Source organism: Cariama cristata, unplaced genomic scaffold (assembly GCF_000690535.1).
Source record: "Cariama cristata isolate BGI_N322 unplaced genomic scaffold, ASM69053v1 scaffold6710, whole genome shotgun sequence".
Taxonomy (NCBI): Eukaryota; Metazoa; Chordata; class Aves; order Cariamiformes; family Cariamidae; genus Cariama; species Cariama cristata.
Window position 1 is genome coordinate 6376 of NW_009594003.1, and position 18249 is coordinate 24624.

The window sequence follows — 18249 nt, forward strand, 5'->3', positions numbered from 1 at the left end:
TGTAAAACTTCACTTTACCTTGAATGCAAATTTTGCTATTACAGACTGACCGCTTTCTGCAGCGGTTCATACATACCAAACACTGAAAATCTTAATGAAAAATTACGTTGAAGTAGAAAAACAATATTGATGCATTTATGGCTTCTATTCTACAATAAAGAAACACCATAAAACATGATTTAAAAAACCAACTTGTTCTGGTCACAGCTTTGCAATTACAAATCACTCTCTACATGGAAATACTTTCATTTAAGTTCAAGTATCAACCCTTCAAAGTACCCAACTTGGCACATCATTGCTCAGATGAGTAGTCCTTATACTCACAAGCAGTCCAGTTGAAGCCTATGTGAGTAACAGTCTGCATAAGCAGGAACCAGGTTTGGAATGCTAAAATATTCCTTTGTTTAATAAAGATCTATTGGTTAACAGCAAGGAAACTGGGGGAGCCAGGGCAGAGGGGGCGGAGGGAGAAACTCATTTGTTGAGTTTTGTTACCACTGAAAACATCCAGTAACCAAGAAAGTTGAACTGACAAACTCATTTGCTTACATAGCGCTAGCTTCTCGATATTTTATGAGCAGACTTTTAACAAAGGCATTAAAAAACAGGGAACAGCAGTCACCATGCATTGCCTCAGAACACTTAGAAATATTGCCTCATGCAGACAGAATGACAAATTCATCAGAACTACAAATGCTTTTACACAATACATAAGGAAAAAAAGGGAAAAAACTTCTCTCCTTAAATTTAACACGTATTCCAAATTACTTATCATTCAAGATGGGTTTAAATGTAATGAAAGAAGTCTTAAGACACTTAACACGATCTTTGTAACACTGAATTTTATGGATGCATGTGGACATACAGGAATCTTCAGCTATCTCTTATGTGTTTCAAAATACTGTATTTATCATTTTATACAAATAGAATGATGACTAAGTATAAATCTGTTGAAACTGCTTTGCAAAAATAAGTGTAAAATTAGGAAATGGCAAGAAAAAATTCCAAATACAAATTATCAATAGGTTTGACAAAATTTGTTTCCTGTTACTTACTCTTTAGAATCATTTATATATATCTATGTATATATTTAAAAATAATCAAGCAACAGTATTTATATAAGATACCCGATTTCTAAGTGCCACTGGTTCAACTTTTTCATGGAAATTTTTAATGCTAACTTGTAAATGTTATGCACTGCACATGAAACAGATGGAAAAGTCCATGTGAACTCTATATTTAATAGACATTTGAATTTTCAAACAATAAAAACAGAGGCATTGTTATGAGCATTTTTGCCCAAACTGTTTTTTCTTTAAACAAACATTTGCACAATCCCCTTATTTCAACAAAGATATGATGTACTAACAGGATGGTAATAGTTTATATTACTGTGTACTCAACATGAAAATAAAGTGCATATTGTATACCTGACCTGACTTAAAAATGGGCACACATAGCTAAGATGATCTTACAATTTAACATAGAATTGTATGAGCAATCAATAAACACAGAATTGCCACGTTTCTTTTCTACTGTTTCCAAGAAGCGGTATGTTCCAACCACTAATTACCAGAAAAAGTATAGAGACAGGAGAAAAACCCATCAGAAGTAATAAAAAATGAAAAATGCACTTTGTGAAATACTAATTAAAATTCTGAAGGGATGTAAGGATGAAACGCTGTGGTAAGACTATCTTAAAAACCTTAAATTGCAATCTAAATTTAGGATCTTAGAGCTGTTTCAGTTGCTTTCTTCCTTTTTAGGATAGTTGAACTGGGGAAATACTGTGTGTTATTTTCCACAAACTGTATTACAATGGTGAGACAGAATTTTATTTCATAGGAAGAATAAGAGATCATGTAAATTTCTCATTGTAAATATTTTACAATCAGAGTAGATTCTTTTCTGCAAAATCAGCAATTAAACCATTTAGAACAGAAAAAACCCAATAATAATAAAAAAATTACCCATAAGGAGAGTATGTATGCATTAAGTAATTTTATATGAGATAAGTACACTGGAAGATTATAAAGGACCAACAGTGTCATGGTTAATTTCAGAAATGTTTTGAAGTTGCTCATTGTCCCTTGGATGACAGAAAATAGAGATTCCCATTTTAGGAAAGGGGCATGCCCCCAAATTTTTTCTTGCCTTAGGTCAAGTGATTTGGCCCTCCCATATTGATCCATCTATTTATCTATGCCTGAAATGGCTTTTCTGAAGGCAGTTCTTGTCTGCATGACTGACTGGCAGTACTGTTTCTAGTGGGATACGTTCCCTTTGTCCCTGTGTCTTCTGTTTTCTGTTTAAACATCACCCCGGGAAAGTGAGAGGAAGACATTGCATAACATGCATATGAAATGCAGACTGCCTTCCCATTGATACGCCTTCCTAAATATGTACTTTCATATAGTGCCTTTTGTTGGGCTTTCTATATGTATTTCTAAGTTTCTCTTAGAGTGTAAGAAAGTTGGACAGTGCAATGAAGTCACATGTGAAGTGTTCAGTTAGATGAAAGGCAAGGAGGTAAAGTCACCTTTACTAAGTATGTGACTAATGAAGGAGGGCAGAGAAAAGATGAGATTGGATGACTTGCTACTTTTAAGTTGAAAGTGGATGATTTTGAGACCAAAGAGGAAATTCTTAATTGAACAGATCATTGGGGATGTCATTGTTCTGCTTTTCCATCTAGTTGATCTCCATTCAAAGAAAAAAAAAACAAAACATTTCTGTGTAATGCACAGAAATGTAATTAAAAATAAAACCAACTGCTGCTGTAGAAAAATGTATTTTAAATGTAATTATAGTGGCTTTTAAACTCAGAATTAAACATGGACTAAAAAGCTACAAGATTTAACTAAATTCTGAAGGTAAAGTAGCTTTTCTTAGTTTGAAACCTGATTGTTGTTGGGTGGTAAGCTGGGAAATACCAAGTATAACTACTTAAAAAAGTTATCATAATGTTCTTATTTAACACCTCCCTCTTTTTTTTTTTTTCTTAAACCAGGTGTGTATCATCTTCTGCAGTCACATCCTCTCCATTTTTAATTAAAGGTGAGAGTATATAGGCATTCCGCATGACCAGTAAGTTGTAAAGAGGGTGCTGTGATGTATTTCACACTTTTATAGGAAGTGGCTTTAGTGCAAATAAAACGGTACATACCACAGACTAACGAAGGGCTTGCTTTGCTCTCTATTTCAATGTATGCATTTCTACTAATTTTAGTATAAAAATGTTGAAAATTTAATTAATTTTAAAAAATAAGTTAAACTAAACTTTCTTTTGAACCTACAGTATCAGCAGGTACAACTAAGCATCACAAAAATCAAAATTTGCTAAAGGGAAGTAAGGCAGAGCAATTCTTAAAAATTGAACAAAATAATACATGTACTCAATTTTACAAGGTGGCAGCCATTTTCAGCATATGCAATACTAAATGAAAATAAGGGAAAAGCTTGTATAAGGCCAAAGGTGCAAAGACTTGCAGTTTTGAAAGCAAATGCCGTAAAGGCCACTCAAATTAAATTCACTGTACTGTAAATCTTTGTCCTCAAGCGCGGAGACTCAAGCATGCAGTTCTGCGATCAGGACTGGAGTTAATTTCCTTTCAAATAATTTCTAACAGAAAACATTTATGGAACTTCTTTGGCAAATGTTTTTAGGTTAGTTTGACACAAACATCTATAAACATCTTGAGTCAAAATCTTTCTCAAAGAAGGTGAATTAACACCATTAAGATACTATTTTTTCAGCACTTGTTGAAATCAAAGGCTTGTTATCAACTGTATTTAAATATATTAACACTTAAAAACCTTCACAGATGCTAATGGTCTGTCAATGTAAAGTATGTTTAGCGATCTGACCATTGCCTTCCGAGTATACGACCTGTATTGATTCAACTTCATTGTACAATAAGCAAGCTGGCAAGATACAAGGTAAATTCCAATCTGTTTACAAGGGCTAAGCAAATACTTGTTAAAAAATTTGGAGATGGTGTGTTACAGTATAGTTGCACAGTGCTTATGTCTACTGAATACACAAATCCAAACTTTATGGAACAAGACCATCCTAGATCTTTAAATCTCTGATAACTGGGCCCATGGTCCCAGCTCCCAGCAAAGATCTAGTAGTCTGTCTCACAAAAGTAACTACTAAGGCCTAAAACTTGAGCTGTGTTTCTTCACCATTCCTCAGGCCTTTGTTTTGTGGTATCGTAAGCTCTTATTACTTCAGACTGGGAAACTATTCCATTTTCATCTTGAGAGAAGGCGTAGCCATCTGCACATATAAAACAAAAAGAAACCAATTCAGTTTTGATCTGATTTTTTTGTTAAAGCTTTAACAAAAACAACTTAACAAAGGTCAGTAAAGGGGAATAAAACTCTTTTCAGCAATTAGTAGGTAGAAACCCCATGCCATTTCTTACATAATTTTGCAGTTATAAAATAGCAGAAAAAAACTCTGTGCAGTATCTTAGAAATGAAGAGAAAGATATCAACAGGCAAAGAACATGGTCTACTGGGTTCAGGATACTGCATCTTTACTATAAACATGCAGTGAAAGGTAGAATTTTACTTCTATATTATTAATGGATATTAATTTGTAATTCTCAGCGAACACTTACGAAGCAAGTTTTGCTGCAGAGAGTCAGAGCGATACAAGTTCACATGATTCTTCTTAAAAACATTCTTCAGTAGTTGGGCTCTTTCAGTTAAGCTAGAAAGGAAGTGGACATGTGTGAAAAATATTTACTTACTAATTACAGTATTGCTTTATCTTTGAGTCTGTTAAATGACAATCAATTATTAAATGACAAGTGTCCATACTCCTTTTTTTAATTGTGCAAGGGCAGATTATGAAGTCCAGATCCCTGGTAATGTTTTTACTCATCACAGTACAGACAAAACATCTGTCTGAAGCACTGTTGTGTGTTGACAATACAAACAAATGAAAAACATTGTAAACATTTGAGTGCGACTCCTTTAGAAACATGCAGTGTAAAGGGAAGGCACTGGCTTCCTTGACATAGCGTGGCCTGGTTAGTGCCAGGCTGAATTACAGTCTTTCTTTTTCTTACATAAGAAAGTGCTCTTAGCCTCTACTGACACAGTAGCCCAAAGGGATGGGAAAAGAAGATGGAGGGAAAGTCACATCCATGGCCATCAGTTGTGTGTACAGAAACATGTTATTTCCATTAAAAGTGTTCTAGCAAGATATATTCCCCATGAAACTCTAGAAGTGTTTTTCTGGAGTTCATACCCAAATAACAGACTACTACTACTACTAGAGGTTGGTCACTTCAGCCCATCTCCTTCCTTCTTAGCAGTATTGAGTCTGTTATGTGTTTACTGTGCTTTAATGTGATCCAAGTGACTCTCCATTTCAGCCCAACTAGAAAATAGAAGGAGTATTAAACAGTTTTTAAACTGAGAAGCAAGCATCAGCTGAATGCTGCAGACTGCAATGAATGGAGTAGTGAAGGTACCAGGTTTCCTTACCGTCCATCTTTCTTACATTTAAAGTTCTTTCAAATAGGATCCTACATTACTAAATAATGTAGCCATAGCTCAGAAAGCTTCCAAAATCTGACAATTTTGATGACATATTAAAGATGTGCAAGGGACTATATTTAAAAAAAACTCACACAAAACCTTCAATTTCTTCCTCTAGGTTTGATATTCACTGTGAATTACAGCCTGTGTTTCAGAGAAATACCAACCTATTATTTAAACATTTCCAATGCAGAAAAATCCAGCCCCTCCCCATGCGAACTGGTCTAAAAATTAGTTCACTTAAAAAACAAAGTACCTTATGTTTATTCTGAGTATATAGTGATTTGATTTTGTTATAGTTTTGCTAGATTACCAAAGTTGAATCTTGTGTAAGGATGTAGTAAGTAAAACAGATCTCACATACCTATGTTACTGAATTTTGATCAGTCAAATTACTTTTCAATATTATTGTCAATAGCTCAACAGACTTACCTTCCCAGGCTACCAACCAGACTAAGTGATGCAAGGAATGGAACTAGACTGCTTCCCTTACTAGATTACCTTTCAAATCATTACATTAGAAATGCTCATTCTTTCTTCAGTGAGTATATACTTCTTATATCTGAAGCTGAACCATTGTGTTAAACTGGAGAGACTAATGGTCTGTCTTGCGTTTCTGTTCCCCTCCAGTCTGGTGGTTAATGCATATAACATGAGATGAAAGCTTGGCTCTTCTAAGCTGGAAGAGGGAAATAAACCTACTATTACCATACCCATGGAGGAATGCTAACTGCAAAATCTACAGGCTAAGGGGATAGGCAGGGGAAACTGTGGCCATGTTTTGAATGAAAAGATGGAATGAGTCTTCCTTGTAAAAAAAGAATTAGGTATCAATTGCAGGAAAGCTGTCAGCATCTGCTGACTGAACCAAGAATGGAGAAGCGGGAGTACTGAGACACACCTTACTCTCAGTGTTTTCATAAGCTAGCTCTTTGGAGACTTTTTTCTTTTTTTTTTTTCTTTTTTTTTTTTTTTTTCTCTATCCTAATTGTTCCTCTAGGCTGTCTAGGAGCCTTGTTTTTTAGTTCAGAGCAACAAACTGTTAAAGTGACAAGATTAATAAAAAATTAGAGACTGAGGTTTAAATCACAAGGATACACAGAGTGAATAAATAAATATCTTCATGTAAGATGGGACATCAAAGAGGTGGAAGACCATGCAAATACTTAGATACAGTTACCAGCTGTATCTCCTCTGCAATACATCTGAGAAACCCTTCTTAATGTGAGTTGAAATCAGCAAATTTCTATGAATTTTTTGGTTTTGACAGGTGTTATTTTCTAATAAAAAACTATTTTACTAAAAAAATAGCAGGCCTATTCTAGCATTTTTTGTACAATCGTTATTCTTTGCTTGTGTTCCAGAAAGAAATGTTCAGATTGCTTAAATGCACTGAAAATATTGCCTTAAGTTTACAAGAACATGAAGTATGCACATTTCTTAGTTTATGTATAATGAAGTTTCCACTGCACAGATCTGATTGCTGGTACAGAAAATACAAATTAAGTAGGAAATACATTTGGGGAAAGAAAAGTGCTTCCAGCTATTCAGGTATTAAATTCTGCTCTACTTCTATACTTGAAATACTGCAGGCTCTTTATTATGAATCACCCTGTTGCCATTCAAAAGCATATTTAAAAATCTACATGCGAAGCCAAGAAAACATGGTTTCATAATTAACCAATGATAAATCATAGTAACTAAATGCCTATGTTTATTATGTGTACCTATATGGACAAGCAGAATAGTAACTATTTTTCAACATGAAATGTATACATTTACAGGCAATTAATCTCATTTATAGAAAAAAATGTTACTACTTTATATATTCCTGACTAACCACTTTGCTGATCTAAAAATAATTTCCAAGTGGACTGAATGAAAAGCAATGATTATATGAAGCAGCATTTGCAGTATATATATCTAAAGATGTTTCCACAAGTTTGGGCTGTTATTCATGTTATTGTTAGTCTATGTAGTATTCAACCTGGTAAAAATATTTTTGTATTAATACTGTTGTTTCTGCTTAAGCACTACATACAAGGTATCAGAAAAACTGTTTTAGAACAATGGTTTATATACAAAAAATACCCTTTACCTTAGTCATTTCAGTTTTAAGTAGAAATGCCTTTGTGGCATTTCAATTACAATGGCTCTAATGATAGATATCATACTTTTTGTGGCACAAATTTGTTAATTCACTGAAGTTGCTCTACTATTTATGCTATCAAGGCACCCTCCAGTCAGCAGTATTCCAACATGGAAGTTTACTTTCTGTTGGAAAAGTGACCATGCAAAATTCACACCTTCTTGCTCAAGATATAGTCTTACTTAACTGACAAATATATGCAATAAAACCAATTTCAATGTGTTGCCTACAGAAGAACAGAATAAAGTATTTTTAGGCAATTTTTGGGAAAAATCTGATTACACATCCTTACACACACTGAAACAGCACAATATGATAGGAATGCTCTTCCTGAGCCTTCAATGATAACAGCTTAAAAACCTTTTTAAAGGACCACTGTAAAAATACAAGGGATGACAGATTTTTATGACTATGTTAGCATGTCCTACTTTTAAAGCATATGCTTAAATACAGTAAAGATCTTTGAAGAACAATATTTTAAATTATTTCAATATAAATGTCATTTTTTATCCTAATTTTAAGAAAACAGCTGAAAGTACAAATTTAGAATTTAAATAGAAAATTCCCATCCTAAGATTGTTTGATAGGAAAACATCAAAAGGTAAAGCCTTACCATCTTAGTTGTATTTGAATGCATGCAATATTGGGTCAACACAGTTCTAAAAATCTGCAACAAATATACTCTAGCTGAAAGAACACCAATAAAAATTAACACTAATATACTTCTAAATAAACATTCACATACTGTCTGATTACAGCATCCAGCCAATAGTAGAATCCTGACCTGTTATCTGTGGAAGCCGAGCCTCTTATTTTGTGTTGTAGTATTTTTAAGATGGGAATGGACAGAGTGGAAAAGTTCCTGAGTTATCTTTCTCACTATTTCCCAGTTATTTCTTAATCAAACCGTGATTTTTATCTTAGGTTATTTTGGCATTTCATGAGAACAAAGCCCTTCTGCTACAACATAAAAAGGTACTTCCAGAGGTATGCACATAAGAAAAATATTATTTGGTGCTGAAGAACACAGAGTAAGTTTTTCAAAAATAACTATTTGTTCTTGCATGAAAAACACTACAACTCAAGAATAAAAAGTCTCATGTACATATTTAAAACAGATGTAGAGGACATTCCTTGCCAATTTAACTACTTACTCTGCACTGGTAACTAGTTAATCCAGGCTTCTGCAACTTAGGAGACTCAAAAATGTTTACAATAGTTTAATCGAATTTCTGAAGATGCAAGTAACTCAGTTCATCAGACCATTTCTTTAACAAAGAATACTTTCTCGATAAAGAGTGAAGTTTTGGCTCTATTACCTGAATTAAGATATAATTTAAAAAAATAATGTAGGGAATAAATCCTTAAGAGGTATTAAGACATCTAACGTTCATTGATTTGCATGTTAGGTGGATGCTTGTATATTCAAAGAATACAGGTCTAAACTTTGTGGAGAAGGAATAGATCTAAGAAAGACATTCTGGCAGGCAACTAAACAACCTTCATGAAGCCCTCCTAACTACTTAATTGTGGGATAAAAAGATAATTATAAAACTAGTGGTGAAAACACCAAGTTCCTCTCACCTAAGAAAGAAGGGATTTGGAAGACATTCTGTAGGTTGAAGGAAGAGCACACTGCCTAAACGACTGCAGTAAAAGTAGCTGAATTTAGGAATACAAGAGAAGTCTTGGGAAGGCAAGTATGGAACACTAAAAAGGTACATTACCATACTTTCTTCTACATCCACCAGATATACCCCTTTTAGCACTGTCTAGTACTAATACCTGCTTTCTTTTTTGCAATTCATCCTTTTACAGCTTTTGCTCTTTGCAAAAAGAGCACACAGCATACATTGCTTCTTGCTCAAAGCTCAGCACATTGATAGATGAGTTGGTGAATCTGGAGGAAGATCTTGCCCTGAAGGTGCCTGAACGAGCACTGCCACTGGAGAGAGGCATCCATAACAATCAATTTAGATCACCTTTAAAGGTAAGAGAACTTACTCTTGCAAGCACTAGCTGGGTCTTGCAGTGATGAAGGAAAAGTATGCTCGATTCAGGAATTGTCATCAACTAGGGGATTTTGCAGTTCTTCCAGTCTGAAGATGTTGCTACAAAGACAGCTTATAGAGCCTGATAGGAGACACTGTGCTGGTGTGTGCTGCTGTGTAGCCCACCACACTAGACTAGGTGTTGCACAGGTGGTGGGATGAACTTGAAGGCCTCATGGTATCTCCCCTGGTATGTGTCTATGGTACCAGGGAAGATGAACTCCACTACAGACAAAACATTCTTGTGAAAATAATTTCTAGGAAAAGAAAGGAAAAGTACGAGCAAACACTCATATGAGCTGGATATTCCACCCGTCAGAAATGGTGGTCATCACCTTGGTATCCAATGTAATTGGATAGTAAGCTCATTCCCACTGAACTGGAGAAGGGATACAGTAAGATTGAAGAAGGGAACTTAAGTATCTTTATGAACAAAAGGTACTTCCTGAAAATTGAGCCTACAACAAAAGAAGTGGCTGGTTGTTTTTTTTCTGGTCTCTTTCTGTGCATAGCTTGGTAGGAAAAAAGCCTTCTTGGCTAAGCCCTTTGCCATGAAGATACTAAAAGAACAGCAGTCCAAAGGAAAGAAAGAACAGGAAAAATCAAGAATCAACAGTTTCAGCTTTTTTTCGACTTCACAAAACTCATGAAAATGAAGACAAGGAAAGAAAGCTCTAGCTCAGCCAAATAGCACTAATGAATTGGATGGAAGCGGGAGAGAGGGGGACTTTTTCATCTCATACTCCCATACAGCACTTGCTGCGAGTTCAGCTAAGGTTAAAAAGTCTGAAGTATTTTAGTGAGTGCACACCTTCACACTGAGTTTACACAGAAATTTCCAATTGTTCAGTTTTACCTTCTCCCTTTTCAAATTACCTGCCTGACCCATGAAAGAAGATGCAACAAGGGAATTCTTGTGGGGTCTTAAAATTATTTCTTCCCTCACATAGGTTAATCAAATTTGTTTGCTCTGGACTGGCATTAGATATAAAGTCAGTTTGTTCTATTCAATTTCAGCAAACCCTAGACAGATTTTGCTGTTTGCCCCTATACTACCAAGCAGGTTTTAAAAATTTTAGATTTTTTTATTGTTCTCAGGTCCAATTTACAACTACAGTAGTGAATGACGCAAGTTTAAACTCACTTTATATTAATTGTTAACACAGTCAAAAGTGACAGAATTAAAACTGTACCTCAAGTTTGTTCTATACATAATAACTAGAAACATAACAGTCAGCCACAAAGAAACACATCAGTTAAAGCCTTTGGTAAAAACATACGGGCTCAGTAGACCCGAAACCTCTTTACAGATACCTTTTGTTTGCATAGATTTTTAAAAATAACCTTTTGTCTTTGATACATGTATAAGGCTGAAAATATTTACCTTTTTTTTTTTTTTAAAAAAAAGACAACAATCTACAGATTTTTACAGTACCTCTTGCCATGCACAACTGCCCCAGGATCCTCAGACTTTGCTTCCAACTCCTGAACTTCATCTACCAGTGTCTTAAAAGTAGCTCTCTTTACTCTGTAAGTAATACAAAATACTGCCAGATTTACTCTTCTTGAAAGAAAAGAACAGATTGTTTTAACACTTACATAAACATTCAATTTACAAATTAATTTTCCCAGATTATTTAAATTACGCTTTATAAAAAGAAATATTATAAAGAAGTCTAAATAATATATTTTATGAGCTGTTCTTGCAAATTAGAAACAAATATTTATTAACAAGACATTACAATTATTGAAACATTTAAAATACTAATAACACTTGTAATACAGTTTGTCAAAACCAAACAAGGTGAAAAATAATTTTATATAATCACCAGAGCTGATCTTCATTTGCTTTTCTTATATTAGTAATTAGAACACACATTTAAAAGTCAGTACTTTCTCCTGTAAACCTTGGCATTTCTGTACTCACACTTTGTATACTACATCAAGAAGTAAAGCTGTCATAGGAATACATAGAAGTCCCATCCAAAACACTCCAGAGCTGAACATCATAGCTGCCTGGAGGGAAAAAAAGCACAAAAAGTGATGATGTCATGACAAGAACTGGGAAAAAAACCTTAGAAATATCAATTACTTGGTTGAGGGTATCAAAAGCAAATTTAAATGAACCATTCTGGACTGTCTAATGTGAAATAAAACTTTTAACTCTGTTCTAAAATCCCCTGAGTTGCTACAGAGATTCAGTAGACAGTAAGCACTAATTCATGTTAAGAAGCTGGTAGAAAGATCACACTGCTTAGCTCTTTGAGAGAGGGGGAATCTACCCCTCCACAACCCTGCTCTACACCACGATGCTGACTGTAGACATTTCCATTAAAATCAGATTTATTGAAAATCCATTCCCCCTCCCCGCCCCCCCATCTTTGTCAATACATTATGAGCCCAATTTCTTATTTGCAATCAACAGAATATAATGGTTCCTGACCCTTAATACGGATATTGGACACTGTTACAATAATTTTGCAATATAACTCAGATCAAAGTTATCTCCAACAGAACGCCCTGTCCACAGTTCCCAGGCTGCCACAGAGTCCTGTTCAACAAAGTCCTTAAAACTGGGAACTAAGAAAACAACTAATGACATAATTATAGAAGTATGCAACATATTCTTAAATGAAGATCTACACATTAACGCACAGTGGCATATTTGCAAACCAGATCATTGCTTTTAGTTTTGTGTTTGCTTTTTTTATACACTGCTTTATATTAATACATAGGAATTTCTTCTGTTCATAACTTGGTCTGTAAACATACTAACAACTGAAATACACTAAAAAGCCAAAACAAACATCATAATGTATGGACATTAAAGGAAAAAACTCCTTTAATCTACCCTTGTAATTCATGCCCAAGTGTCTACATCAATACTATTATGGATGCAAGGAGTGTGATAAATATTTAATGAAGCATATTACTGAAAGATTGTTTTGCAGTCAGTATTAAAAATATCTTTATAATGTAATTAGATTGCATAGAGATTGAAAGTATCATTGCTACTCAACGATACCCTTTCAAATCCTTTGCTTCATTACTTGGAGACTAATTTCTTTCAAAGGTTAAACCTCAGTACATAACTAAAATAAATAAGCTGAAATTTTACTAATATTAATTAGCAGACAAATGCAGGTAGCTTGCAGTAGCTAAAATCTAATTTCTGAATGTGCATACATGAACATTTTAGAATTATACTTGATATGTTCATGTGTAAAAACAAAATTGAATTATTTTCAGAAAAAAATAAGTCTCATTCTCATGTAAGATCTATTTACCTTATTTTCATATCCAAATTCCTACTGACACTGATTCTTTGGAAAGCATTAGAACGTATTTTAACTGAAAATTTGGTAAACTTTCCACAGCTGTGTTAAAAGGACATAGATATTACCCTGAAATTCTAGTAATTATTTCTGCCAACAGCTGTCAGCAAAGGTGTAAACACTGAGCAGTGATAGGTTCAAAACAAAACAATTCACATTTTCAATGAAGAAGAGAAAAAAGAACATTTTTCTCCACTTCTTGTTAGAAAATTTATTAGCAGTGTCACGTTATAAGCAAAATATGACTTTTGACATACTTGATGAAATACTCATTTCCTAAAACAGCAGCTAATAGGAAATGTCTATCAACTACATTCTGCAAGACATTTTATAATTTAGCAGCAATTAGAGAGAAGTAGCTTCCTAAAAACCAAGAAAAAGTATAAAAATACAACTTGAAGTAATTACGACTCTTACTTCCTACTATTAACAACATTTTTTAATTTAGAAGAACATAGCAAAGAGTTGTCCTTGCATTAGCCACCCTGCATTAAATGTCTGCTGGTGAAACAGCAAAAGTGATAATGTAGGTCTTAGGATGTTAATTCTGACCATTGTGATGCTAACTATGAATGAAGGAACAACTGGCGCCTACTATTCAGTCCATCCAGCCTTTGGCTTTACAAATGAACAACATGAATTGAGAAAAAAAAAAGAAGTTTTTCTGCGTCATATTTGAAAGCCTGTCAGATTTTTTTTCTTTTACAGAGTTAATCCAAACCTAAAAGATTTAAAGCTGACATTCGCATTAAAGACAGAGGGCCTCTTTGTATTTTTTGGATGAAGAGGGGAAAAAATAAAATCCCACAGAGGTATTTCCTTCCTTTCTGTACAAGAAAGCTCCCCCCTCACTCTGTAGAAAACATTTTTGTCTCTAACTTTTCACATCTCTCTACACATAGGCAGGTCATCTGGGAAATGGCAAACCAATCCTTTTCAGACAATAGCACTAACAGGAGCAGCCTGTTCTGGGGACGGACTCTGGCTGCCTCTGTTCGTGGTTTACAAATTGTTCCTAATGTGAGAGATTTGTGGTCTATGCCAAGTTTTCCCCCTTTAGGCCTTGTGAAACCAAATGGAATCTGCCACAAAAGTGGCTCCCAGGGGAATTCAGAAGTAATCCAAAATGAGAGCTGGGGAGCCTAGTTTATTGTAGGACTTACAAATCCCGCAGGGAGGATAAATAATTTGTTCTATGTGTAGCTCATGCTCAATATTAGGACTTTCTAAAATGAATTAATATTATTTATTAAGTGCAATGTACAGATTTTTATGTAAGTTCTTATTTTAGAAAAAGAAAAAAATGCTGAGAAATACTCCCTTTCATGGTTTAGTGAGAGATTAGAAATCCTGGCTGCAAAACATTTTTAATGCACTGACGAAGATGTACTGTTAGGAAATCACATGCCAAAACAAACAGAGAATATTCTCTTTTTCTTCACTATGAAACGATCTGCCAGAACAGCTAGCTCAGATTTTAAAAAGCCTTCTAAAAGTAAAGACAGAAAGATGAAAAGAACAGTAAAATTCTTGCTGCAGAAAAGCCTATGAAAACCCTTTTCTGTTTATCTATTTCAGATATTATCTAGGTACATATCGTCTCCCTATAAACTACAGAACTATTAAAATAATACCTCCTCAACACCATCAAACTAGCAACAGTTTTTCTTCTCAACAACCTACAGGGACAACTTCATTAGTTTTAGTTATCTGCATGCGTTTGCCTTCGTACATGCCAACGTACTTACTGTTGTAATATTAAAACAGATCTGCATTAATTCCCAGTGCAGTGAAGTTCCTACAAGTGATTTCTTGTAATGCCTCCAGTCTGTCTTTGCTATTCAGAGTTTAAAAAACACCTTGTAGTTCCTATTAACTAAGAATTAAGTAGAAACTCTGCTTATTAGGTGTATTAAAAAGGGAGTCCCTCCATTTTTTGCAAATACAACACAAAGCCTTACTGGTGTACGACAAATCATAAGAGGTACTGAAACAGATGGAGTACTGGGCAGTCAGGAAGCAGGTAACTGGGCACATCTGCAGACAAAATCTGTAATTCTTACTTGAACAAATCTCTTATGTGATGAGAAAAATGAGTAAGGATAGACTAAGGAACATGCCTTTACTTTTTCCCTAGCTCCTCTCATTTTCTTCAGCTAAGGATACAAATAGTCCACTGCAAGATCACTAATCTCCTCACTGCAGGCAGGTATGAAGGGTGGACTGTATCCCACAGAGGGATGATTAAGATTATGGTCTTAATTATATAAACACAAATAATAAATAAATAATAAATACATATATACAAAAGCTCACAAACACAGATATGTACTATAAATTCTAAACCTTCAAGAAGTACCTCTGCGGTGACGCAGAGCAATACAGAGAATTAACAGACTTTGGTCTCTCTTCTACAGATGCATCCTTAGTTCAGTCCCTTGTTTCAGTGAGTATTTTAATATTCTAAGTATCCACTGGAACACACATATTGCCTTTTCCTAGAGAGTACCTTAATCACTCAGGCTGAGCAAAGGCCAGCACATTGTCTCTTCTGATCCACCAAATATTTGATTATTTCATGCGAAGTGGAACAGCAGAAGACAGTATTCTGTTCAATCACCCTTTCAGTAGAAAGCATTACCCTGAAAGTTGCAAAGTAGAGAGAAACTTAAATCTGGCTTTTGAGTAACATTAATTTGGGGTGAATGTTCTAGTATTTAACTGTTGGATAAATGGGTATTTTAAAAAACATAGGTAACAAGGGTCTAACTGTGGGAGGTAGTTCAGGTTTGTGAATCATCAGATTAGCAACCTCTCTCCAACCACAGGAAGCCATTTGAGCCCAGAAAGGGATGAAATGCAAGACTGCACTTTATTACATGTTCTTGTGACTAGCTTAGAGTGGCTGCTCATTTTAACTTTGTGAATTAAGTTCATAGGCATTTAATTCCTTCCTTGCATTTTATGAAAGCCTAGGTTACCTCAATAGATTCTTCACATTTGGAAAAAAACCCCAGACAAATCAGCAGTAAATCATGGTGCCAGAAATAACTATTATGAAGAGGAATACCAGTTGCTATCTGTTGACTTTAGAGAGAAACAGTGATGGAAGTGCTTTCAAAGATAAAAAGCAAGAAAAGAGTAAAGCAAAAAGGCTTCACAATAAATACCTGGAAATGTCCTCAAAAAGCTGGAGAGGAGAATGACACACAAACAAAAAATGCCTCTCTCAGAATTAGGAAGAGAAGAAACTTTTCCATTAGCAAAAGTTTGGCTAACAAGGTTGTGCTACAGCTTCAACTAACAGACCTGAAAAACAACCTTTAGAAAAGAGAATTAGCCACCTGGATGTGAAATAAAACAATCTAGAAAACATTGGCAAGGTGAGATTTATCATACTACTTTTAATTGTGCTTGTAATCAGCAAACATTACTTGTTCTGCAAGAAAAGGCTAGACTGTCCTCTTTTACCTCAAAGATTCACAGGGCAACTTGAGCTGATTCAAAGATGACATAAGAAATAGCATCTGGCAAAGTAATAATATTCTCCACAAACATACACTGAATCATTTTATTTCTCTAAATAAGATGTTCACATAGGTATAGAGGGGAAGACAGATACAGATTCCTGATTGTTGTTTGGTAAAGACTCACAGTTCTGTAGAAGATAAGCTGGAAATAAACTTGGATGGGGATGAAAATGTGCTAAAAATGTGGGAAAATGCCTATAGGGGCCTTTTATTGAGAATGGGGTTGAAAAAGGTAAGGAAGACCCTAGTTTTTGTTGTTTAATTATTTCAATGTTCTTGAAAACTGTATTTCAAACATGCTCTGTAAATAAGCAATAGTCCCTCACTGAAAATTTGCTACACCAATTACTCCCCTGAAAGTAAAGACCCAGAATTTTGCGTAATATTTTAATCCAGACTGGTAATAAGCAGTGGAGTAGTGGAAAAAAAGAATAAAATTACTGACTAACTCAGCATAACTGCCCCAGATATTAGCTACTGAAGAATAGCTATTTTCCACAAGTTCTGTAATAAAGAAGTGAGACTTGAGAAACTTTGGTATTTGTTTACCATATAGGGCTCAAGGTAATTTTTAGAAATACAGATTGTCAGCTGAGTTATCTGTCACATTCCCTTAAAAGCATGGCACAGCACTTCCCGTTTCATTGAAGAACTTAAAGAAAATCATTACTTATCAAATTTTAGGGGCATTATTTGTAACTCCCCCTGCTAACATTGAAGGAAAGTACCACAGCAATTTTCTTAAATATACAACCGTTTATATTTATTTATTATGCTGAATTCTGCAGAAGTTATTAAAATAACACTCATCTGCTTTTAAAAAAATGCAAGAGACACATATCCATTAATAGCACTTTTTACAGCTGGAGGGACAACACAGGATGGCGTAGGCCATAAGATTCTCATAGAGAAGCTGTTGATGTACGGGATGGATGAACAGACAGCGAGGTAGACTAAAAACTGGCTGAACAACTGAGTCCAGAGGGTGGTGGTCAGTGGCACAGCCTAGCTGGAGGCCAGTAACTAACAGCATACCCCAGGGGTCAAATACTGCAGTCCAGTCCTGTTTCACATCTTCATTAAAGATCTGAATGATGGGGTAGAGTGTACCCTTAGGAAGTTTGCTAATGACACCAAACTGGGAGGAGTGACAGATGCACCAGAAGGTTGTGTTGCCATCCAGAGAGATCTCAACAGGCTGGAGAAAATGGGCTGGCAGGAACCTCACGCAGTTGAACAAGGAGAAGTGCAAAGTCCTGCACCTGGGGAGGAACAACCCCATGCACCAGTATATGCGGGTGGCCACCCAGCCGGAAAGCAGCTTGGCAGAAAAGGACTTGGTCCTGATGGATGCAAAGTTGAAGATGAGCCAGCAATATGCCCTTGCAGCAAAGAAGGTGAATGGTATCTTCGGCTTCATTAGACAAAGTACTGCCAGCAGAGGTCGAGGCAGGTCCCCTCTACTCAGCACTGATGAGGTCATACCCAGAGGTGTCTAGTCCTGGGTTCCCCAGAACAAGAGACATCAACATACTCGAGAGTCCAAAGAAGGGCCACGAAGATGATGAAGGGCCTGGAGCATCTCTCATACGAGAGGAAAAGCTGAGATAGTTGGGACTATCTAGCCT

General features: G+C 35.3%; 1 protein-coding gene across 1 annotated transcript in view; it reads right to left on the reverse strand.

Moving 5' to 3' along the window:
- Positions 1 to 3685: 3685 nt before the first annotated feature.
- The window catches only part of ATP8A1 (ATPase, aminophospholipid transporter (APLT), class I, type 8A, member 1), a 63850-nt gene continuing 49286 nt past the window's right edge, over positions 3686 to 18249 (reverse strand). Inside the window, exons 16-19 of the mRNA XM_009696309.1 lie at positions 11684 to 11772; positions 11192 to 11284; positions 4629 to 4720; positions 3686 to 4282 (exon numbers count right to left, since the gene is read on the reverse strand). Coding sequence (XP_009694611.1) covers positions 4185 to 4282; positions 4629 to 4720; positions 11192 to 11284; positions 11684 to 11772 — 372 coding nt within the window. The 3' untranslated portion in view covers positions 3686 to 4184. The remainder of the gene's footprint in view (positions 4283 to 4628; positions 4721 to 11191; positions 11285 to 11683; positions 11773 to 18249) is intronic.